At 42.9% G+C, this 25,770-nt stretch overlaps 1 protein-coding gene across 28 annotated transcripts in view; it reads right to left on the bottom strand.

Annotated features, from left to right (window-relative positions):
• The window catches only part of Nrxn3 (neurexin 3), a 1,618,001-nt gene that overhangs the window by 1,500,378 nt on the left and 91,853 nt on the right, over positions 1-25,770 (bottom strand). For 24 of the 28 annotated variants that reach the window (XR_015621666.1, XR_015621667.1, XR_015621670.1 and 21 more), the window contains 1 exon segment: positions 11,659-11,676. The exons of the other annotated variants lie outside the window; for them this stretch is intronic. Coding sequence is in view for 17 of the 24 variants with exons in the window: in XM_087552049.1 (XP_087408175.1) it covers positions 11,659-11,676 (18 nt within the window). In the remaining 7 variants the exon portion in view is untranslated. 28 annotated transcript variants of the gene reach the window in all.

The raw sequence follows: 25,770 nt of genomic DNA, 5'->3' as shown, positions 1-25,770 counted from the left end.
TCTTACAGAGCCATGAGGAATTTTTTAATTACATAAAATCAAAAGGTAATGGAAATATTCACTTTGCATTTTCAGAAAAACCGAAAGAGACAGTGAATATGGAAAGGCTGGCAAAAATCTTGGCTGTGATGACATAGTCTCTAGAGCAGGGTGACTGGGAATTAGGGAAAGTAGGGGGAAAAATCCTCACACTGAGATTTGCATTTTAGAAAGTGAAGTAAATTAATATATATGTCTAATCCTTTTTCTTTTTTGCATATAATTCATAGGTTTATATTTATGAACATCTGCATTTGGGGTCAGAGGTTGGTGTCAGGACACATACTCAAGCACTGAAGCACACATACCTTATTCACTGAAGCATTGCTACTCAACCAAAGCCAAAACCTATCAGTATGGCTACTCTTACCAGCCAGCTCATTCTGGGGATGCCCTGTCTCTACCTTCAGAGGTGGGAATTACAGGGGGGCCACACCATCTACTCAGCATGTATGTGGGTTCTGGTGTTATAGATCTGAATTCTGATCCTCGTTCCTGAGGAGTAAGTGTTTAGCCACTAAGTAGTCTTTCCAGCCACAATATGTATTTCTATTTAAACATGAGGTTCTTCATTTATGGGACAATTTCTTGGGGTTATTAAACCATTTCCTTCTTGATGATACAAATCTAGATATAGACATATTCAAACTCAGATTTTTTGACATTATTGTATGAGAAGATCATCCACACAGACAAATTAATGATCTCCTCTCAAAGACAGGAGTGTGGTGTACAAAGTATTTGAAATAAAGGATGAATGAGGTATCTAGGCTATAGTTTGCCACATTAGATGAAACAGAGGTACGAGGTGTCATGAGAATTCTTAAAGGAAAGAGGAAGCAAAGATTTACTTAAGTCCACAGTTGCTCAAGACCAGCTCTTCTCCAGGCAATTCCTGACCTTCATTATAGGCTGTAGTCTCCTTTTCTCCCAGGAGTTCACTCTTACCTGACAGTCTACCCCAGGACTGACCCATACTTTGATCAATGATTTAGACAAGAATATTAATAGATCACTGTCTAGATGTTGTGATGACCTATAGCTCAGATGAATAGATAATTTACTAGTTACTATAATGAGGATCCAAAGAATGGAAAAAGACAAAAAATGAGATTTAATTTTAAGGGGTAAGCTTGTTGGTACATGCTCATAGTCATAGAACTCGAGGGCTGAGGAACGAAGATCATAAATTTGAAGCTAGCTTAGGCTATATAGCATCTCAAAAAATATCAAGGGGTAAATATAAATTCTGGCACACAAGCAGAAATCCGTATCTCCAACACTCCAGAAATTAAAAAGTTCAAGTCTCCTCTCCTCTCAGGACTGACTGTTAATAAACACATGGTTTAGGGTCAGAGGATGGAATCATATATTAGAAATGTCATCAACCAGGTAGATAGAGGATAATCAGAAACTCAAAAACCATAGCAAATGCAGAATGGCTGAAAGAACTTTCATGTCCTCCCAGATATTAGAAAACTAGGTAAAGATATGAGTACCACTGTCAATCATTTTAAAAGCTGTACATGCAACAAAGAGACATACACATCCAGCATGAGCAGAGGGTGGAGCGAGGAAGTAACAGAAGAGAATCCACAAGATGCTTTAAGAACTAACTACTCCAAGCCCCCATAACACTAAGATCTATGAACACAAAGAGACCAAGCAACATAGTGAAATCAGATGAGGATCTTAATAGTTGGCTCATTCTGACCTATTATAAAATAACAGTTTTAATTGGTTCAAAGTACAATTCTAAGAATAGTACCCATGACCACAATGGTAGGTTTCAAGGATAACCTACTACCATTCCAGGTGAGTTATAGAAGCTTCTAGATGACTCCCTAACATAAATCCTGAGCTAAAACTTGAGAAACCACCTTTTCTACAAACTTGGCATAGTGCTATAGATCAGTTGAACAGGCAGACTGTGACAGTGGCAGCAGTGGCAGTGGTGGTGGCAGAGGTTGTTTCCAGAAACACAGGAAAGAAGGTGTCCTGATACTAGTTCTTTAGGCAGGGACCAGTTAGCCACATGTCTCTAATTCCCTTTGTAGGGTAAGAGCTGAATTAGATGCTCATTGTTTGCCTTGAGGCTAACTTTGCTCCGATGGCATGGTGACTGATTTAACAGTATTGCTTCCAATCATGACAATGAGTCATTGACAGCATCAATACGGCATAATCACAGGTCAAAGACTTTTACAGCATTCTCCTGATCCTCCTGTTAGTAGGTAGAAGAAATGGCAAGATTTCCTTCTGAATGAATGCCAGAAATGGCAAAGAGATGAAAGCATCCATGCTTTTCTCTCTAAGGGTTAAAGGATCAGGAAGAATGACTTTCAGAAAAGACTCATCCCACAATAGAGAAAGTCCTTGATCTCCCTGTCACGATGTTCCCTGAAACTGCTCCTCATTCATGACTAACATAAGACTAGAAAGAACAGTTGATGTCCCAATGAAAGAACTGCATCCAAACAGATCATGGTGTGCCAGATTTAACAGAATCAAAGAGGGGCCCCATGCTAAGTGAAACAGAGCAACTGTGCAAATCCAGGAAGGGGGAAGAAATGGCTTCACGGTCCACACAAAAATAGTAAAAGGTTTCACTGACTTCAACTTCGGCTTAACATTATAGTCATTAGAAAAGAAAGCTAAAGTGTTTGGTGCTGCCCTGAATGGGTATAGATTCTAGAACAAGGGCAATAGAGCTGCCTCTAATGCACTGATACCAATAACACCAAGAGAACTGTATACTGTGTGGGCAGCCTTCTGTAGAATGGGCACAGAGAAGAAAGAAAAGAAAAAGGTCGTTTTTCGGGGAGCAATAACACAGTAACCAAGATGAAAGAATAAAAACCCTTAGATGAGAATAGCCAAAGAAACTGGAGATGTGTTAGTCCTTAGAAAAGAAACTCCTCAAGGACAAAAGCCTTGACTTCAAACACTCAAACTGTAATTAGATCTGTCCTGTGGGTCTCCAAGGCCCAAAAGCCACACAGGTGTGGAAAGCTGTAGTAACTGAGGATAAGAATGAGCTCTAAAATATTCTGCCCTGCTGGAACAGAATGAAAAGTCCAAGGGATCAAGGAGCTGCTCATTGCCAAAGGGGTTCAAAGTAAGTGTGAATCAAATTTTACAAAAGAACTCCAAATTTTGTCACTGAGTCTTGATGACCCATTCAGTCCTTTGCATCCAAAACAAACTGATTTCTAATAAGATCCTGTGGCAAGCAGTGGGCATACAGCATGGAGAAGTCTCTATCCTCAAAGAATAAGACACTCCCCTCACTGCTGGAAATCATGGGGGCACAGAAGGAACATATGGGGGAAGGGGTAAATTGTGAGGATGGTAGCCATATAGCCTGATGTCACTGGAACACAGACGGAAATGACTCTCCTGCTCTCTTTCTACCTCCCTCCTTCCTCTGACATCCATGTACATGTAAGATTAAGAGTGAAGTGTAGGGCTGGGGATTTAGCTCAGTGGTAGAGCGCTTGCCTAGGAAGCGCAAGGCCCTGGGTTCGGTCCCGGCTCCGAAAAAAAGAACCAAAAAAAAAAAAAAAAAAAAAAGAGTGAAGTGCCACACCCCTCACCTTCCACCTGACTTTTTCCTGAGCAGCGGTTCTCTAATTTTGGCCAGGTCAGACTCACCTGGGAGAACTCTTTCTGTAATGAGACTGGTTCTTCTTAGTAACTCTCCAGGCCATCGCGGTGCTTTGCAAACCTCTGCTCTCTGTAATCTAAAGTGTAATTCAATTCCCAGCTCTACCTCAAACTCTGAGCTATGGGATAAGTTAACGTTTGTAGGCCTCTTTCTAACGTGTCTATCTCTCACCTATAAAACATGCCCTAGAACCCAAGGCAACAACACAAATCGCATGCAACACCACAAAGGAAGCACATGGCACAGTTCACAGTCCACAGCAAGGGCTTGAAAACCTATAATGTCTGTCCAGGTTTAGAAGTCGGATCTGTTCAGGGCACCTCTCTGACCCCTCCTGTATCTTGCCAACGTTTTGAGTGACTGGTAGATTGATTTGAGATAAACTTTACTATGTAGTTCAGGCTACCCTTGAACTGACAACGTTCTTGTCAGAGCCTCCCGAGTGCCCCGAATTACAGGTGTCTACCACCCACCCAAGCCCTGCGTCGTTTCTCTAATAAGCTGGCAGCACTAGTGCACCCTTGCCCACTGCATCCTCAGATTCTTCCATTTGTATTCAGTCCGCAAAGCTGCTACACAAGGGAACTCACTGTCCTGGACTCTGGGCTTCATTCCATCTCCCACCCCTCCTGAGGCCTGGCCCAGCAAACTGGCCAGCACAGCCTATGTCCTTACCAGACCTCCATAGTTGGTCTAAAGCCTGATTAGACCCCCATGAACGGGCTATGTGACTTAGCTGGGTAAGGCGGAGGATCTATAGCCTCATTTTCCCCCGAGAATAACTATTCTATGTTCTTATCTACGGTGTTCTGAGTAGCACAAATCTGTGCACGGATTTTCCCATATACCACAGGATGCTTGGAACTCACTGTCCTTTCCTCCTAAATGCTTCTGGTGCCTCTCATCATTGAAGTAACAAAGAAGCATCCCACACATGTATCTGATGACTTCAGACCATCGTAAGCTGTAGGATGTTGCTCTAACTCTCATCTTGCCCTCCAGAAATGATGGATGAAATGTGTCTGAAACCATTGGTATGGTGTGGCTTTTTAACATCTCTCTTTCCTCCTCACTCCACTTCCTTTTCTTCTTTCTTTCCTCCCTTTGACAGAGTCTTTATATATTATATAATCTGCTCTCAGACTCATTATGTAGCCTAGGCTAGCCTTGATCTCATGATTCTCCTGCCTCAACCTCCTTAAGGCTGGGGTTACATGTATATACCACCACTACTGGCCTAGGTCTGCCTTTCTAAGGCAATAAAGGAGAAGATGTTAAAAGTCTTTAGAAACCTTCAAGATTGCAATTTTAAGATAGCCAAAGAGGGAGGCAGTCTTGGTAATAGCCCCTTACTCATCCCATTACAGCTATGAGAACCAAAGTCTTCCCAGATCTGTGCTGGGCAACTGGATAGGAAGTTAGCATTGTTGGTCCAGCCAAGTACCCGCTCCAATCCAATTATATTCAGCAAAGATGAATTTCTCTGTAACCTGCATCTCCCACCAAGCTGGCCTAAGAAGAGCACTGAATACAAATTGATTCAATTACCTACCTCTGTCTTGAGGTAAACCCCAATAAAAAGATGACTTCCATAAGACCTGGGGCAAAACTATAGGATGAGTCCTGCACATTCTTCATCCACCCAGGAAGCTTTCATTATGTCTCTACGATGTACTGGCACCCTTCAAAGCTAAGGATACGCAATAATAACTAGGAGTGAACTTTGTGGTATTCGTGTATACTCTGGTAGAATACCCTGGGAGATGTCTCCAGGCCATGGCGTTTATAATGTATTCTGCCAACTTTAATGCATTGGCACTGGTTACCTAACAAGAGAGCCAGTTTGTTCATAGGAAACATACACCTAGTAACGGAATCTACCTTATGGGGGCGTCTAAAGAATGAAATAACACATGCAAAACTTCGCATTTCTGTGACTGGCTCAAAATATAAGCTCAATAAATGTCAAATGTTTTTCCTAGTAAGATAATAAGAGGAAAATCAAGTGGGACTATTATCCAAAAGAACGGGAAAGAAGAGATAAAATATAGTCTGGGCAGGACAGAAGACATGAATTGTTAGTCTTGGTGACAGGAAGATATTCTTTCAATTCTCAAGAATTCCAGTCAGATGATCTGTCTATTAGAACTCACAATGGGCAGATTCCTAAACCTCCTGACTCAAATTCTTCTCATTAAAGGGGAGAAAACTGATTACCGGGGAAAGCTAGCTGCATTCTGAGCCAAGTATACGCAAATCCCAGATAAAGCAAAAACTGCACATAGGGACACTTAGAACTTAATTTAAATCTTGGAGCATATCTTTTTCTGACCCTGAACAAAGGATGTAGTGTCTTGGAGCCCAGGGTCCTTCATCTGTAAAAGGGTGGGAACCTGACATGTTAGTCCCCTTGTCCCCTTTTACTTATCCTAAGCCAAGTTTGATGGCTATATGAAGGATCTAAAGGCACCTCTAGACCAGAAGCATGAAAATCAAGACCCACTTCTCTGAAGTGGGTGGGGCATCTGTTGTGTGTGGAAAAGTTCTACATGGGGAGCATACCTCTAGACATTAAGGAGAACAAGACAAGGAAAAGATGTTTACTTGAGTTCAGGGTTTTTTTTTAACCTTTGAAAATCTTCATCAACAAAACAGAAACTCTTATTGCAAGAATCAAACGAGACTTTGTATGGCAAGTATTACACACTGCTTACCATGTCATCTAAGTTCCAAAGACTATACATGGAGCCAAACCAAGCATCCACATCCCTCATTTTTACAGACAGGGAAAGTAGAGCCCACAAGGGTAAAATAATGAGAACAGGTCAGATTGCCTTGGTGGGGTCACAAGGTCAGATTAGTCCCAACATCTGGGTCAAGTCTGTGTTCTATGTATCCCAGGGTGGCCTAGCATTTCCTGAAAGGATTAGATGGCATTTTGGGTTGTCACTTAGCTCAGGCTTCTCAGCTCACCCACAGTCCCAGACAATAGGAGGGGAGTGAGTATCGCTGGGTAAAACCTGTAAAAAAAGCTTGGGTAAAAACTTTATGAACATTAAAAGCCAAATTCTGGAAATATTTGGTGTGGCCAATTATTCTTTTGATTGCTTTTAACAATCAAGCTCCTTCCTCGATATTTATTTGCTAAACCCACTCCAACCAGTGCTGTCCTCCCTGTAGCATCTAAAGCTGTTGCACAGAACATACCTGAAAAGTGGGCCCAAGAGACTCAGGGGTGGATAAATAATCATTCTTTCCCATCCCTAATCGCCTATCCTGCGCCTCCTGTCAACCAGACCAAGCAGGTGACTCATGCAGTGTGTACCATAAGAGGTGAGGACTGAGGGAGGTGATCCACAACTTCCTCAGTACAGTCTGTCCCAGTGGCCCCAAAGGGAGGAGAGACTGGAAATCTAAGGCCAGTGTTTGTCAAGGAGTAATTCGTTGACATTTTGGGCCTTTGATAAAATGATGATCTGCCTTAGTATCTCTAGGTTTGCCCGAAGCTTCTGCTTTTTTTACTGAGCTCTCAGAAATGCCAGTACTGATTGCCCTGATGTACAATGCGGCTTCGACAGCATCCTCTTTGAATCTACAGCCCTGAGTCACACACGTTAGATACTGTCTCCTGCCTGCAGGTTCACATCAGCATCCCTCAGCTGGACTGTGCGACTCCCAGGAGACAAGGCAATGCTCAGGACAGATAACTAGGTTACCTGGCTGACTTACACTGAAGTGAAAAGGCAATGAGGGGCAGAGGTCAAGAGTCAGCCGACAGTGGAAGCCACAAGCTACAGCATTAGTTTTGGAAACGGTAGACCAGGCCTTTGACCAGCCCCTGCAGACAGGAGCTCCTCCTCCTCCTGTACTTGCCAGAGTTCTGATGGACAGAGCAAGAGGCCTATTTCTTCATTGGGCCTGTGAATAACTAGGGCACATCCACAAGGTCACAGTTATTCATTTAAATTTCAGCTCTAATCAGCAGGCAGAGCCTGAGAAATTATCTGTTCTGAGGGGAGAGGCTGACAGCACCATAAACAGTCCTCAGGCAGCAGTGAGGGGTACCAAGAGAGAGGTGTAGAAAGGAGGGCTTTTCCTACTCTTTCCTCCTTTTAGCAGAGAGTTCTGGATCATTCAGAAGTGGGGAGAAGGTTGAGGGCAGATCAGGGATGGGACTGCCCACCACAGCTGTCCAGGGAGACAAGTGATAAATCCCAGTGAGAAAAGACAGTTTAAAATACCTGACAGACTCCCTTCTGGAAAATACACGAACTACACATCTCTGGAGTTCTTAGTTTCCTTAACCGTATTGTCTGTATTTCTTGAACAATACACCCCTTAAGCTCTACTATGTCTCAGGACACTCTACAGAGTGAGATTGTCCCTCAGGCTTGTGGCTACTCTTTCTGTTTAATAGACATGGATTGGGTTCCATGTACTATGCACAGATACAGTTGTACAGACACAAGTAAGACATGATGCTGGTCTACAGCGTCACCATGGAAATGTGGGCTTTAGAAGAACAAGAGTATGTACTCTTATGGCAGGTGAATTCTGAGGTTCAGGCCTAGTCACTGGCAGGAGGTGACCACTGAAGATCCCTAGAAGGTTTCTCCTTTGCAGTGATGCCCACCTGGAGGAGCTCAGAACACGCAGCCATCTTCCCAAGACCTGAACATGGTACTAGAAAGGCTTACTGTTGCTTTTATTGTTTTGAATCTTTTTCCCTAGCCTAGGGTGAGAGGCTGTAAACTTCCACTGTAGTCCAGTGGAACTTGCGTGTTCCAGGCAACTTGTCTGTATCCAGGACTCACTGTCAAAGATTTTCGAGCCCATCTCTGGAACTCTGGGAAAGGTTCTGTCCACAAGTCCTATCGCAAACTACATTTAAAGTAGGGTTATTTCTAACCAATGTATTCAGCATGTAAAATTCATCAATGAATCAATCATCACTTTCATAGTCTTACACTGGCCTCTGGGTAAACAGTTTACTTACAGTAGCTTATAAAATCCCCAATATGTCTTCCTGAGAAGAAGCGGGAAAAAAAATCAGAGAACCAAAAAACAGCTTCAGGTGTCCTAGCCACAGGACTGTTAACTCCAGACTGCCTGGCTGGGAGCTGACAGATGGTAGAAAGCTAGCCACTACCCTCCAGGAGACCTGACCTGTGCAGGCCAGCTCCTGCCAGAACCATGGCCACAGCTGAAGGATCTAAATCATGGCTTGTCTTCCGGCTTAGAAACCACAAAAAAGAAAAAAGAAAAAAAAAGAAAAGAAAGATAAAACCTAAAAGAGCTGGAAGAGAGACAGGTTTGGTAATCATCCCTAGATACTTCAAGGACAAAACGAAGGTCAAAAAATTTAGAGTAAAGAAAAACCCCTATCAGTCCTGCTATTAAGTAACTGGGTGAGTATAACTTTGTCCCTTAACCTCCCTGACACCTACTTAATCTGTAATAAAATGGGGCTCAGGCCACATACCTCAGAAGGTTATTAAGAAAATAAAGTGAGATAACGGTCATTAAATAAAACTGTGTCAGAAATGGAGGGCATTAACAGTTGCTATTATCTAAAGAAGGGGCAGTCACAGACCTCCACCCCTTTGAATAGATCAAAGGTAGCCTGTGGTCCCCGCTAGCATTCTTTTTACACACAGGACCAATATGGTAACCTTGTGAGAATTAGAAAAAGGGTTCCCCATGAACACAGGCTGGGGAGAGAAATGCAAGCCGAGCTTTGGCTCCATTCATTCCTCAGCAGGAAGACTATGTAGGCACATGTAACCACCCTTGGAAACATCTCTGTCATCAATCAGGAAGATCAAAGCTAAATGGCACCTTGCAAACCAAGACTTGAGATATCCATCTTACTACATAACTTCCTTGGATTGAATATTCTGCAACCAGAGAGGCTTCTTCTGTCCACTCTCTATAAATTAGTTATAATATACTATCTTCTCCACACCACTTAGCAGACATCACATGACAAAATATGCATTAATACATGCATAGAATGTGTACACATATATATGCACATATGTAGATATGTATGTGTCCATGTACTTGTCCCCATTTAGAATAAAAATACATGAAACCAGGGACTGTTTTCTGTTTGGTTTATCATCCCATCCCCATTACCTGGTACATATTTTTCGAGTGAAGGATTGAACTAAAATCTTCTTAAATAGAGAGAATAGATTTAATTCTCTTTCTTTCTCTCTCTCTCTCTCTCTCTCTCTCTCTCTCTCTCTCTCTCTCTCTCACTGTGTGTGTGTGTGTGTGAGTGTGTGTGCACACATGTGTTGTGTGCATGTGCACGCGCATGCATGTACATGCTGGTGCATGTCCAGATGTATGCATGTCATTTGGGAGCCACAAGACATGGTTGGGTGTCATTTTCACAGAATGTCTACCTTTTTTTGAGTCAGGGTCTCCCACTGGCCTGGAACCAAGCAAGAAGTCTAGCCTGACAGGCTAGCCAGCCCCAGGAATCTGCCAGTCTTTACTTCCCCAATGCTAAGACTACAAAGTACAACTCTGTCCTGAGATTCTTTGTTTTTAAATATGGGGCATAGGGATAGAACTCAGGTCTTCATGTTTACATAGCAAATGAGCTATAACTCCAACCTTAGTGATACTTTTTGCAGTAAGTATGGTCTGTGTTATGTTTCAAATAAAGGAGAAAGAGGGGCGGAAAAATAACATATAGAAAACCTCCTCTCTATTTGGTAAGAATAACTATATTGTACTCTTACACAGTATAATCCCATTTATAAAAATGATCAGAAGGACCCTACCAGAGTATGAGTGACTATGTTAGATGTTCAAAACAATGAAGGATATAGTCATTTGGAAAAAGGGATGGCAGTAAAGAAAAAGTCATATTACCTCTAAGCAAAACCAAACAAATGGGCAATTACAACATTAGAAATACTTACAAGCTCCTCAGCCATTGGGAATTTTCAGCAATGAACCTAACATATACCTTTAAAGTATGAATTGGTTTTAGAGTTCAGTTATTACTACATGACTTTTGGCAAGACTATTTAACCTGTCAGACCCTAAATTTTATGTATGTTAAATTGTGTAGAGAACAGTGCCTATCTTATATGTGTGCTCTTAAGGATTAAATATAAAAAGGGCTAAATAAGTCAACATGAAGATATCTAAGATGTTCTCCCTTCTTGTTTGCAATGCACTATTCTTAACCAAAAATTCCAGCTAGTTTAGAATAGATCTACATCTGATCTCTAGATCATCTCACATTTCTTACCTATGAGTTATTGGGTCCTCTATCATGGTCACATATATTCACATACATGTATAGGCCCAAACACATATAAGGCTTAAAACTGGAACTCTAGGTGAGCATTCATTTCAATAGAAATACAGTTATCTCAGTGATGGGCCTTCTGTGCTTCTACTAACAAAATTCAATCAAACACTTCATTTTGTTTTATTACAGTGAACATGTATTACTTGCATAATTAGATAATAAATAGAATATTATCAATACCATTGTAGAAAATGAATATAGAAGAAAGAAACCTTCATTTACCCATATAATTTCTGGGTTGAATAGGTGATAGCATCAGCTTTTAACCACAGGAAGCTATAGCTATAAAACAAGGCAAAAGTGTTCATTGCATTGGATCACACCAGCTTTTAAAATATTTCCACAAGATGTTAATTTTCCACTTCTTTGATTCACATAGAATTCATAAGGAAGCAATCACTTAAGCCAGGGAAACACATTCCATTGGTTTGAAAATAGTTCTTCAAAGCCAGCAAAAAAACCCTTACTTCAAGGCATTTCTTCTTCTAAAATCAGTGAAAATGCAACATACCTAAGATTTTTTTTAATCCCTGGGAAAAGGGGTCACTCAGAATCAAACCATGCACAGTCTAGCAGAAGGCAAATTCCCACAACAGCTGTGCAAACAAAGACTCACCTGGACCTTGACTGACATCTGGGGCAGCAATTTCAAAGCAAAGGAAAAGGAGAGGAGAGAGAAATAAAGATGAACGTTAGCAGTGCACCCACACACAATACCATGTGTTCTTGCATGAGTACGAAGGTCATGCAAGCTCCCACATTCCTACCTTCACCCAAAAACCACCCATGCAAGCCAGGGAGTCAAGCTCCCTTTTCACTGTGCATGTAGCAAAAGAGGTAAGCTGTCCATCTGTCCGGAAAGATAACATCCTGGAATCAGATAGGGCTCCAAAGAGCCAAGCAACCTAGAATCCTGTAAGAATATTGGTTAAAATATTCTGGTTGGTTCTACACACAGACACCCATGAAAATCTTCTTCATTCCCAGGTACCAAACACTGGACACAAAGTCAAGCGAGGTTTCCCAGCAGAGAGAAAAACGAAATAACCACTTCCTTGAGGAAGAAAAAGAGGCATCAGCATTAAGAGCAGGCTGCAGCATTAGTTAGTATGTAGGGCAGAAGGGCAGAAGATGACAAAACATTTACAGTCCCCTGCCTCTCCATATTCACAGTGACCATCCTTCATCACAGACAGAAATGTGTGCACGAGTGTGTATGAACAAACACTTACCATAGAAATTGAAACTCTGCTTCTCAGCACTGATAATTTTTCTGCTTGCTTTTCACTCCATCACTAATGACAAAGATTACCCATGCAAATCACTTTTGTCAACAATAATTGAACACAGAGCCCTAGAAAGGTTGACACATGAATTAAGCCAGTGAACTTTAAGACACACAGAACAGTCCACTCCCATAATCTTCATCAACCATGGAATGTCTTCTTCCTCCTCCCTCTCTCAGATTGAAATAGGATTGTGCTTAGAAACTAAGGCGCCGTTAAAAACTCAGTTTAGCAGCACATACTATGCTGGAGAAACAGGAGGCTGCTTCGGAAACCACAGATCACCAGGCAATCATGGAGGATGCACTTAGAATCATTGAATGGTGATTCAGGAAGACCAAAGGCTTATCTACTGTTGTTGTTGTTGTTGTTGTTGTTGTTGGTGGTGGTGGTGGTGGTGGTGGTGGTGGTGGTGGTGGTGGTGGTGTGTGTGTGTGGGGGGGGGGGTGATGGTAAAAACACTGGTAGATTTTCCAAGGTTGCACAACCAGTTCAGTGACAGAGCTCAGAAAATAATCCTCCATTTCTGAGACCCATCTAGTTCAACATTCATTCAACTGAAGCCCAGCTCTCTCACGACATACAGGATCCCGTTTAATTTGTAGGCTAAAGGATGCACTCTTATGCCACAGAAAAGATAGGTGACACTCTTCCAGTTACCCCATGAGTTACCCCCATCATTAAACCTCTGTGGCTTTAACCTGCTGCCAGAACAAGACAGATAATGCTCTCCATGCCAATAATGAAACAACTGCAATCAGATTGGTACAGCACATCCTTAGGGCTTTTATCCCAGGAAAATCCAGGGCTCTTACCAGACTGAGCTGTGCCCTAGCATCTGGGAGTGAAATAGTCAGAGCAACAGCTGAGGATTCACCCAGTGTGTGCCCTGCAATCTCTGGTAGCTATATATGCTCAAAGAGACTTCGAGAGAACTCTGAGTCATTCCTTAGACACACCCCCTTTGGTAAGTTAGATTTAGGAGTGGAGTGGTAAGAGAGTGAAAGAAAAGAGGTAAAATAAAAGAGGTGGGTAGGAGACGGATGCTTTGTGAATAACTAAGTGGGGCCATTAACTGTGACGGATGGATTGCCTAGAATAGTGGTCTCCTTAAAATACCCCTTAATTAAACAGGATATCTGTGGTGAGAATGTCAACACCGTTGTTCATACACACTCTCTGAGGGCTCCAAACCCAGTGAGACAGGATCCCTTGGAACCCCAATGGTCTTTACATGTTGATTAGTTACCCATTTTGGCACTATGATTACAATCCTAAACTTGAAGACAGACAGGTCTGAGCTCACATCCCAGCTTGCTCTGCGGCCAATCACTGAACTTCTAATTCATCTTCTTTCTGCTATAAAAATGGGAACAGAGCCTCCCCCATGGGGGTGTTAGAAGACTTAAATGCTTGCAAAGCACTTAGTACCAGGCAAACACTGCATAAACGGTAGCAGCTCTGATTGTTATCATTTGAATCACCACAGACAGAATTGCCAACGTTTATTGACCAGATGGTTCACTGGAAACACCAAGAGACCACAGGAAGTAAGCCTCTGACTCGGGTACAATGCTTCTAGTTATGAACTCGGATGAATACTCCGACCTTAGCCCCCATTCCACACCCCATCCATCAGTGCAGAAGGGGAATCTGGTGTGAGCAGAACCAGGGGTCAAAAAAAATCCCATGGTTAATTCTTCTGTTTTATCCTTTGTTATTTTAACTCAGTGCAGAGTTGTGGCCATACACAAAAACACAGTAACTCTTCTCAACACAGAAGGGCAACAATAACATCCTTAAAAGTCCATTGCACTAGGCAGGTGTGGGAGAGTAATATCTAAGCCCGGTTCCTGACTGTCAGTGGGCCCTTATGATCATTGTCCCAGCTATGGGAATACAGACAACTCAAGAAACAGTAAGTTACTTGGATTTCTGGACTCAATTCTGACCACCCCTACCCCAACCCCCATGGCTGCATAATGAAATGGAAATGGCAGGAGGTAAAGAGAAAAGGTATCCCTTGGGACTAGGGGATGGGAGGATGTCTAAAGGGAGAGGGTAAGAAATCTCCCTGCTTCTGTATTGTCTCTCTTAAAACAATCCCCAGCTCTCTTCTAGGGAATGCCCCTCCCCACCTTTAATCCATGTGTTGGTAAAGATTACCCCTGTTCTAAGAGGAGGCCCCTGTGACTTCACTCAGATTTTAGAAAAATGCTATCTTCTGGACCAGTAACAGAGATGTGACCCAGGACCCAGCCAATGAAAGCCCTCCAAGGAAATTTCATTGGAATTATTAGGACATTAGTAGCTTTTATCTTTGTCACCATCTACACACTGCCTCTGTACTTGACTCCATGCTTTCATTAAAGCAGCAGGGGAGAAATCAAGGCCTCTTTGTAGGAGAGAGAAGGGTTAACTGACCTAGAATCTGGAATCCTGGCTCTGCCTTCCACTCACAGGCAACTGCCTCAGCATCTCTGAGACTCCATCTCCGTTTCTATAAACAGAGATCCTCAAGGTATCTATCTTAGCGAGCTGTATCCATGGAAATTCTGTATTCGCATTCAATGCATATTAACGAAGTGACAATTATAGGCCAGACCATACTTTCTCCATGGAAGATACAAGCAATGAATGAACAAAACAGGCGATACTCTTGGGTTTAAATGGGAGGTATAAATAATACAGGTATACATTTATAATGCGACATGACATAGTGATTAGTGTCATGAGGAAAGAAGAAACAAGGTAAGTGTCAGCAGGAGTCCCCATGTCAGAAAAGATTACTAAAGAAGCATTTTGGAAGAAATAATGTTATATTTTGACTAATACCTGAAGAAGGGGATTCTTATACATACCTGATGAAGACTGCTTAGGCAAGAACACACCACCTGTAGGGCTGCACACAGGACACACTACTGATAGGACAAAGAGTTCTGAGGACCAGAACCCTTAACCTTCCACTTCACTCCCAGCTCTGCCACTCAGCAGTCAGATGCTCAAAAGGTGCTCAAGAGTAAACAAATCCTGATAGAAACTCTTCCTGACTGAAGCCACCTCCCTCCATACTTCCCCATTCCAACTAGGAGATGCAAAAAAGGAAGGGATTTGAAACCCACCACCACCCTTTGCCCTCTTTCTTCAGGATCACAACCAGAGGAGCAGTCAATCAGGGCATTTTCATCTATATTCACAGATTCTGATTACATATTCAACAATGATTTCAGTCATGAGTTCAGAGGAAGGAACTTGTTGCAGGGGAACCTCTATTGGGGAAAAATGGTCCCTCCATTTACCACTACTATGCTTTGTGACGCTCTCTGGAGAGGCTCCTTCCACCTCACCCTTCGTTTGGACTAGATCATATTAAGCGCCATGAGTCTCAGATACATGAAGACATTCCTAGCCAAACATTGTATGGAGCTTGGGTACTCTTATGAGAGGGTTGGGGGAAGGATTGCAGACCCCAAAGGGGACAGGAACTCCACGGGAAGACCAACAGAATCAATTAACTGGAACTCTTGGGGGTTCTCAGAGATTGAACCACCAACCAAAGAGCGTATATGGGCTGAACCAAGGGCTCTCCACATATATGTAGCAGATGTACAGCTTGGTCTTCTTGTGGGTCCTGAACAACAGGAACAGGGTGTGTCCCAAAAGCTGTTGTTTACATGGAGTATGTTCTTCTAGCTGGGCTGCCATGGGCTTTAGAGGTATCATTTCATTCTTCTAACAGGAAGAAGCAGTATTTACTCCATTGGGAGAGAGTGCACCTAGCCTTGCAAGACTGGATGTACACGGATGGGAGGATAGAAAGGGCACCCCACCTGCTAAGAGGAGAAGGAAAGAGGGAAGGGCTGTGGGGGGAGGTGACTGGGAGTGGGGCAATGAGAAGGATGTAAAAAAGTTAAAAATAAAAGAGTCAAGAGTCCCAAATTCCATTTTTTTCTTCCATACTGCCTCACATCCCTGGCGGAGGTGTGGGAAGCCTGAAGTAGGATGCACGGCCAGACTCCTGAAGGACAGTCCCAGCCAAACCTTAGGGGACACCACCTGGTGAACTCTGCCTTGAGTCTGACCTATTTTCTAGGGGAGAAAATAGAATATAGATTTGAATGCAGTGGCACTCTGGAAAACTACAGGCCCAGCAGTGTGAGAAAATAAACCAGCAGGGGGTGGCTGAGAAGGAGCAGGAGCCAGTGGACACACTGCTCCATCTAGGTGCCAATGGCCCCTGTTTCTACGATTGGCCCCACCTCCTGTTCCCTTCAAATATTGCTGCAAGGCTAGGGAGATGACTGAGCCGACAGAGTACCTATAGCACAAGGGTGAGGGTCCAAGTTCAAATCCCCAGAACCCACATAAAAAGCCAGGAAAGGGCAGCATATCTCAGCAATCTCACTGCTCATGAGGGAGGGCAGAGGGCTGAAATAGGAGAATCCCTGGGCACTTGCAGGCAGAGTAGCCTAGCATGTGTTGCAGGAAATGCCAAGGCCATCCTGCCTTAGATATGGAAAAGAGTAAGGATCAACTCTAAAGTTGTCCTCTGACCTCCACATGCATACTCACATATATACACTAGTGGGCACACACACCACATACAGAGAGAGAGACAGAGAGAGAGAGAGAGAGAGAGAGAGAGAGAGAGAGAGAGAGAGACAGAGACAGAGACAGAGAGACAGAGAGAGAGAGAGACAAAAAGGGGAGAGGGGAGAAGGGAAGGAGAGAGAGGGGAGAGAGGGAAGAGAGGGAAGAGAGGGGAGAGAGGAGAGGAGAGAGAGAAGGAGAGAGGGGGAAGAGGGGAAGAGGGGGAGAGGTGAGAGAGAGAGGAGAGGGGAGAGAGGAGAGTGGAGAGAGAGAGGGGAGAGGGGAGAGGGGAGAGGAGAGAGGAGAGAGGAGAGAGGAGAGAGGAGAGAGGAGAGAGGAGAGAGGAGAGAGGAGAGAGGAGAGAGGAGAGAGGAGAGAGGAGAGAGGAGAGAGAGTCAGACTATCTATGTGTGCCCAAGGATGCTTTCCTACACATGGACTCCAGGCACTGGCAGAGGCAGCACAGGGGATGCTAGGCTCAGAAATCGGAACAGCCAGATAGGAGCTAGGAACATCTGTGATGACACCCTAGTCTGATTTCCTTGCTGTGTGGCCTCAGAATGCATTTCTGGGAATATATATGAAACGCTTATCTTCTTCTACACGAAGGAAATTAAATTACCAGCTAATATTGACTGGGGGTTTTTGTGTGCCAGATACTGCACAACAACTATGCCAAGAAGTGGGAACTCTTGTCACCTGTAATTTACAGCTAAGGGACTTGATGGACAAAAAGTTTAGGGAGCTAAGCACACTGGCTATAGAGCCAAGTCCTGAATCCTAACAACCTGGGCATTCTCATTCTCTCATTCTCTCATTCTCTCATTCTCTCATTCTCTCATTCTCTCATTCTCTCATTCTCTCATTCTCTCATTCTCTCATTCTCTCATTCTCTCTCTCTCTCTCTCTCTCTCTCTCTCTGTGTGTGTGTGTGTGTGTGTGTGTGTGTGTGTGTGTGTGTGTGTGTGTGTGTGTGTCGTTTACCACACTGACAGCATCACCTCCAAAGCAAGGTGACTAGAAGGAGAAAGTGAGAAAACAGCAACACTAAGCATCCTAAAGTTCACATATATACAGTATCATCGGTGTGCTGGGCACTGTGCCATGGGCTTTAGATGTACCATTTCATTTCATGCTTGCCACACACCTAGCAGGAAGGAACACTATTCATTCTACTTTAAAGGTAAAGAAACTGAGACCTCAACAGGATGCACTAGCTAAATTGTTACTAAGACCTCTCAGACTTAGAATATATCAGAAAAGGCTTCACGACTAAATTGTTCAATGTTAGACAGAAAGCAATTGACCCAGGAAGATACAAATGAAAAGTAAATTATCTAATTGCCAAACTCCACAGGGACCTCTTTCTAAGAGTCATTTGCCAAAAGCAGACCATCCACTATTGTATGTGCTCCATTGTTAAGAGTGGCCAAGGGACAGAGGGGATAATTTGACAGGTAAAATGCTTGTGATGCAAACTTGAGTAGTAGAGTAGGACACCCCTAGAACCCATGCAAAAAAAGCCAGGCATGGTAACAAATTCTTGGAGCTTGCTAGCTAGTCTAGACTTACAGGTCAGCTTCTGATCCCACTGGGAGACCCTGTCTCAAAAAACAAGGTTGAGAACACCTAAGGATCAAAACCCAGTGTTGACCTCCGACCTCTACACGCATGTATACACACACACATAAGCACATGTGTACATGAACACACACACACACACACACACACACACACACACACACACACACACAAGTTGGCAAGAAGAAGCTGCCCACAGAGATGTGAACTTCATGGCCTAGCTATCCTCTACTAATGTATATAGCAGGGCCATCAGTGCTGAAGGTAGAGAAGAGAGAGACCAGTGCTAGCTTCCATGCATGCTCTTACACAGGCCCCCATACATCACAGCAGGTATCTGTGGCCTTCTATTGAGTAATATACAAGGCCACATCTCAGGAAGAAAATCAAAGCAAAACTTATACCTCCCCAATGACCTATCTCATCCCCTAGACTTGAGAGAGAATAAATCTAAGATTGCCCCTTCTCCAAGAATAGACATACATGGAAATACTTCTTCTAACTAAGTCCTAAAGAGATCTTCCAGCAGCAAGGAAGCTCCTTCAGGCTGAGCTGGGTTCCCCAAATAGGAAAGAGTAGACCTTGCAATTAACTTCTTCGTTCCTGACTTGAGGGCCCATTTATCCATTATTGAACACCCTGGCTCTGGTAGTACATGATTTTGTTCTTTAACGATCATATCTCTAGATCTTAAGACAGAGCACTGAACAGTGCCTGATGAGTGTCAGACAGCCTCAGAAGCAACAACAGTATGGGGAGCAAAAAGCCCCAAAAGTCACCTTTATGGTCTAGGCCACTGCTATACTCAAACAGCTTTAGGAGCCCTTATGAGCTTATAGATGCTCTGGTTGGAAGAATGAGAGTTTGACTGAGAGGAGAAGAGAGAGTCAACATGTTATGTATACAGAGACCTGCAGAGAGAGTCTCCTGCCAGTGTCTTGGGGTATAAACTATAGAGAAAATAGTCAATTTGAGGTATGACTTTGCTACTTATTAAAAATAGTTTTGGCAAAATTCTTAGTTCCAACTTCCTCTTTTACTATATGGGAATAACTAGAGCATAGCCAGGTTCCCTGGGACCATCTTTGCATTCCTTGGTCATACAGTAAAAACCATTAATCAAAATCTATTACCTTCATTAGTGCCACACAATAAAAAGAACCAGTTTCATGCATATTAAGAAACAAGTAGGAACACAACAGATATGGAACATTTTTAAAGACCTGAGCTTTGCTTGCACAAGTAGAGAGCTTATGAATTGCCGACACATACCTGGTACACAAGAAGTGACACACTGAGCTTCTATTGACCTGTTTAAGCCTTCAAGCAAAGACATTTCTAGCAGAATCATACTTCCCAACCATAAGCTTTGAAATATACAGCTACAGCAAACTCCCACCCAATAGGACAAGGACTTTGGAAAGTCCTCACAGCCAGTGTACATTGCCAAGGGACAGGCTTCCTATGCCAGTTTCCTAAGGAAAGGAATAGAAATTGTCCCCTGCAAATTCCAGTATGACCCAACCAAGAGAGGACACTTAAGGAACAACAGGAAACCAAGAAAAGCATTGAGGTAAATGAGAAGACACCCATCTGTGGTAGGACTTAGAAAAACACATCATAAGGAAAGAAATCCATCAAGCTCTATGGTGGAAATCTCCCTAGACATAGGCTTCTTAAGTTTCTCCATCTCCTGCAACACAGAGGGAATAGGTGGCAGCTTCTGGATTCAGATAGACTTGGATGAAAACCCTGATTCTTCCACACATGTTCACTCAGGCATATTAACTGACCTCTTGGAACCCTAACTTCCTCATGTGTAAGTGGCAACAGCCTTTTACCTAGAAAGACTGGTGGAAAGGTCATCAGAAGCTAATGTGTACAAAGCACTGAGCAAGGTTCCTTGGACACAGGAAGCACTGGTCCACCCTACTAATCATAATTACTGTATTACTTCAGCCCAGCGATTCCGTGGGGGAGGAGAGATCTGCCTTCTTTCCAAGAATCCCTGGCTCTCGGAAAAGATTCTCCATTCTTGGAATTCATTCCAGTTGGAAGACTGTTTTAGAAGAAGCAGGTGGTCCCCCAGAGTTTCTACAGATTTTGTAATGGAGGATCCAGAAGCTATGGAAGGAGAATATGCTATGCTGGGGTTCAGTGGGCATTGGGGTAGAAGACAGGAAAGGCTCTGGACTTGAAGTCAAAGCCTTTGGTGTTTTGTTTTTCTAACTTTCCTAAGTTGTGGTAAAATACATATTACAGGAAACCTAACATCTTAGCCTGCTTTTGTCTCAGTGCTGGAGACTGAGCCCATGATCTTCAGTAAGATGTTCTACAGAGCCATATTCTCAGCCTCTGTTTTTAAATAATAACATAGATTAATTCCATCATTCAAAATGGTGTATAAATCTCACCATCCATATCCATCTCCAGCATCTTCTTACGAAACTGAAACTCCAAACCCACAGGATGTTCATTCATCATTCACCTCTCCCTAGTAGCCACCACTCTACTTTCCATCTGCACAAAATTGACCACTCTAGGTCCTCATATAAGTAGCCCTTTTTGTTCCTCATCCTTCTGCAGTTAGTTTCTTTCATTTAGCATAACATCCTTAATTTCACCCATGTTGTGGCACGTGTCAGAATAGCCTTCTTTGTAAAGGGTGAATTTCACATTGTGTGTGAAACCACATTTTCATTTGTAGAAACTTGGTTTGGAGGCTTGGGTCTCCAGCCTCATATCAGCCAGGCGACCTTGGCCCTCCTCAGCCTTATTTTTCTATTAATGGGACTAGGAACACTATTACATGACCAGGTTGCCTTGTGGTATGGATGAAACTATAAATGTGGATGTACCTCATACACATCAAATTAGTGTGTGATCCATGGATTCAGTCCAGAAATACAAATACAATTCATTTGTCACTGTGCTAGGTAATTCATTAGGCTCCCTAAACTCAGTGGGATCATTCAATAAAAGTTTAAAAGACATGCCCTCAGAAAACAACTTCAGGGATCTTGTACTGTAATTGATCACCTGAGGCAGGGCTGTGTGGCATATGACTTCCCTAAGTCTTGTTGGTAGAGCATCTCATACTAAGAAAACCAAGACTTAGAAGTTAACTTCCTTAAGTCTATGTAACTTCCTTAGATTTAAACTCAATTTCTCTAAAATTAAAGCCCTTTTCCCTCCACCATATTATCCTAATGATTAGCCTAAGCACCCAACCCAACTGCCTTTCAGGACAAGGAGACAAACTTCAGAAAACTAACGTGGATTTTTCCATGACCGGTGAGTAACTGATGAAAATAACTGGCGGTCATTAAACATTCCACAGCACAGTGTATGTTGTAATATTCATGATATCCGCCACAGGGTGTGATCATGGGATCCATATTTCAGAGAAAGAAGACAAGCTGAGGCAACAATTCAAAATATGAATTTTATAAAAATAAAGTACCACACAAGAAGTGAATATGCATTTCTTGGGGATGGAAAAAAGGTAGGGGGTCTGTGATCCAATAAATTTAAAAAGCATTAAATTTTTAAAATGCAATCAAGTACCTATAACTTCAGAGAAATCTCACCTATAAGAGCATACACTGTTACACTGTGCCATTAAAAAAAGATACTCTCTCACTGGCCATATATGATGTGTATCTTTGGAATACTTACTCAAATAGAATACCTACTTATTGCAGAGTGAGTTTAAGAAAGGCTGCCTTTGAGGTTTTCAAAATAGTTGTAAGGCTTCAATTTCACTAGGAGCCTTAATCCACATCCTTTCTTTGTTCTCAGGGTGAACTTTGTATCTGGTTCAATTTGAGATAAGGAATACTCACCAACCACTTCCTGTTATGTCACACACAAACTTGGGCACTAGAGACTCAAAAAGACTCCCCTGCATGCTGTTAGCAACAAATCTAACAAACCAAGGAGGCACTTGAACTCCATAGGGTGGCTGTTCAAAGCCATCTATTACTGTACTTAAAGCTGATGGGGGACATAGGGCTGAGAGAGGATGCTTCAAACTCTTCCTTCAGAAACATGAAAGTGTCCCATAAAGGAAAGACAGCAACAATTAAGTAGAGAGGAACCTTTTTAAGAAACCTGTCATCGTAACTGACCACTGGTTAACTACACCCGTGGGGTCAGACTCCCTGGGAGACTTATAGTGTAAAGAAAGGTGTGAGCTCAGATGCCAATATGTCTGGGCATGATCTTCAGGAGATGACTTAACTTCTGTAACCTACCACAGTATCCATTTCAGAGTTTCCCAGCAAGGCAGAAGAGGCTCATACATTGAAAATACCTGACTACCTGGCAGGCTCGATAGGCATCACTTCCCTTTTATTTGATTAATAACACAGAGAATAATGTGTTGAGGAAGAATATGAAAGTGCACACAGGCTTTGGACAAAGGAGTCTGAGGATTGACTAGTGGCTTCCACCATTGGCTTAATAAGGAAAGGTCACATACTGCCTCAAGTTAGCACCACAAAATGCTGTCCTCAGAGGCCTTGTAGTGAGACAAAAAGTTTCCAGTAACTTGAAGAAGCCAAAAAGCAAGCAAGTCCTCCTCCCAGGAGGTTCCATGCTGCTAGCACTTCTGCTTTTCCTTATTAACCTCCGCAAACAGTTTTTTTCTTAACCCCTTTTATTTCTCCTTCTCATAAAATGAGCAAGTCTGCCTCCTCCCTCCTTCCTTCCCCACCCTCTTTGTAAAGCAAAACACTATTGCAGTCCTAAGGCCCTACCAGAGTCTGAAACCCTCACAAAAAGCTTACTAACCAGTAGCCAGGCCCTGCCCAATTACAAAGGGATCAGTGGGACTCCTACAGGCCCTCCCCAAGGGAGGTCAGGGAGCCCAGCAGATTTCATACTTCCAAGAAGTAAGAGGAGAAAAATTCCCTAAAAAAGAATATCACATGTTTTTTTAAAGTTTTTGTCATTATTATTAATCACCACTTTTTTTTTATCTCGTAACAGCTGTGGCACTAAAATTAAAAGTGGCTTAAAAACAATACTACCAAGTGGGCTTTGTTTCGGGGAGAATAAAAGATGAACAGAATTTCCAAAGTGGAAGAGTCTCGGAATGTCTCGAATCCATCCTTTTTTGTTTCTTGGCTTTTGAGCTGTTTTCTTCTGTCTCTGAGACAAGGTCTTACTCTGTAGCCCAGCCTTGCCTCAAAGGTTCTGCAATGCCCCTGCCTCGACCGACCTCCAGAATGCTGGGATTTCATGTGGAGCCACCATGCCAGGACTCATCCCTTTGTTTTCAGGTTCACGTCACTGACACATTCCTTGCACATTACCTGGGCCCCAGTGGCAGTGGTAATGTGCAAGGGTGACAGTAGATGAACGAAGTAAAAACAGGACTTGTACTCTTGAGGTTAAAAGTCTAACTACAGAAAGAACCCACCCACAACAGCCAGCCGAACAAACAATGCACTGTAACTGCCATTATTTCCACAGCGTGGTATAGGACAGTGTGAGGCCGAGGAGAGAGAGCACCAACTGAAAAGATATGTCCATGTCTACATATCTGAGCCAGTATTGGGGTCATCTGCATCCCACCTCACTGCTTTCCCCACTGATCCACAGCCAGGCTCCAGGGCAACAACCTAGACTCTGGGAGAAATATATGGTAGGAAGAACCAGGAAGGAAAGCAAGTGGCCAAACCTCTGAGCTTTTAGAGGGAAGGCAGGACAGACTGGGGAGTTACCTCTATTTCTTGGACACCTACTCATGCTCCTTAGCAGTGGATGATGTTTTTAACTGTCCCACAGCAAGTTCCTAAATGCTAGCGCTTGGACAGTTAGGCAACCCAGGAATACAGGAAAGTCTCCCTTGTCCTAGAAAGGGCCAAGAGTGGAGGAAGTAGGTCCTCCCCACAGGCTGAGGGCTGAGCTCTAATCCATCTGCTGTCCAATGCTCTGGAATTAATCAAACAAATCCCCTGATAAATCTGGGGCCACTATTAGACAACACTAATATCCCCCTTAGAGTAATCCAGAGAAATACATTCTGAGCAGGGGGGGAGGAGTCCCCATGGCTGGGAAATAGCCCTTTCTAGTGTTACAGACCTCCTCATAAAAACACTTGCACTGGCATTGCCCTGACCCCCACGCAGATGTCAGTTCCCAACAGCACTGCTGACCTGATGGCTGCAGGCCAGGAGGCATAAAGGATGAGAGAACAAGGCCTGGATTCCCTCCCCTTCCAAACTGCCCCTGACCTCATTTTCCACCAGAGGATTTCTTCCTTTCTCCCTCCTGCTTGTTTGTAAATCATGTCACCCCAGTGCACACAGGGTATAAGGCAGGCCAGGCTAGAAAGAAAAGAAAAGTCAAGGTGCTTGGAACTATGGCCCTAGCTTCCAATTCTGACGGGTCAGTTCGGTAGGAGCTGTGCTACCTTCAAAGAGAAATTGGAAGGTGTACCCTCAAGATTACTCCAACTTAGCAACACAAAGGACTACATATCCTAAAGCAGCCTCGAAGCCCATGGCCCTCACTTTATATTTGATCTGCAGTGGGTTTCTTAATCCTCTGAGCCACTTATCTCAATAACCAATGCAGAATATTTTGAGTCCTCAAGTATCAGAAATCCTATCAGGAGAAGATTGACTTTCATAGTACAAGAATCAAGAATGTGGTTCTTCAAACTGCAAGAACTGACCTGAAAAATACATACATACATACATACAAACACACACACACACACACACACACACACACATGTATATATGTATCTATATATACACAAGTACATATACACATATACATATATTTAAATACATATATATGTATGTGTATATGTGTATGTATACACACTATGTCAGGGGGAAAGACAAACAAAATAGAACTGTCAGCTAAAAAAATGGGGGGAAGAATCAAACATTCGTGATAAAATGTAGACCTGCAAATTGGGCCTAAGAAAACTGAATGTGGTTGAAATCATGGCCATAAAAGAACATTCCAGCAGTGCAGGCTAACTAGATAAATTCTGATAGGCACACACACAAATAATAATAACTGGTCAGTAAATCAACTCTTCACAATAGGACACATACAAAGCAAAACTGGCCTTGCTAAAAAATAATTCAGTAAAATAAAAATGAATTAGAATGATAAGAAATGGTTTATCTAAGCTTGGACCTAATTTGTTTGTTTCAGAAAAAAAAAATGGCTCCTTGATAAATATATTCTAGTCTCAGTCTAATTCTGACTGTGCTAGTGTAAAGAAATCTCAGAATTAAACTACG

Source organism: Rattus norvegicus, chromosome 6 (genome assembly GCF_021556685.1).
Source record: "Rattus norvegicus strain SHRSP/BbbUtx chromosome 6, alternate assembly SHRSP_T2T, whole genome shotgun sequence".
Classification (NCBI taxonomy): Eukaryota; Metazoa; Chordata; class Mammalia; order Rodentia; family Muridae; genus Rattus; species Rattus norvegicus.
Note: the sequence above shows the minus strand (reverse complement) of the source record. Positions and strands in the feature narration are given on the sequence as shown.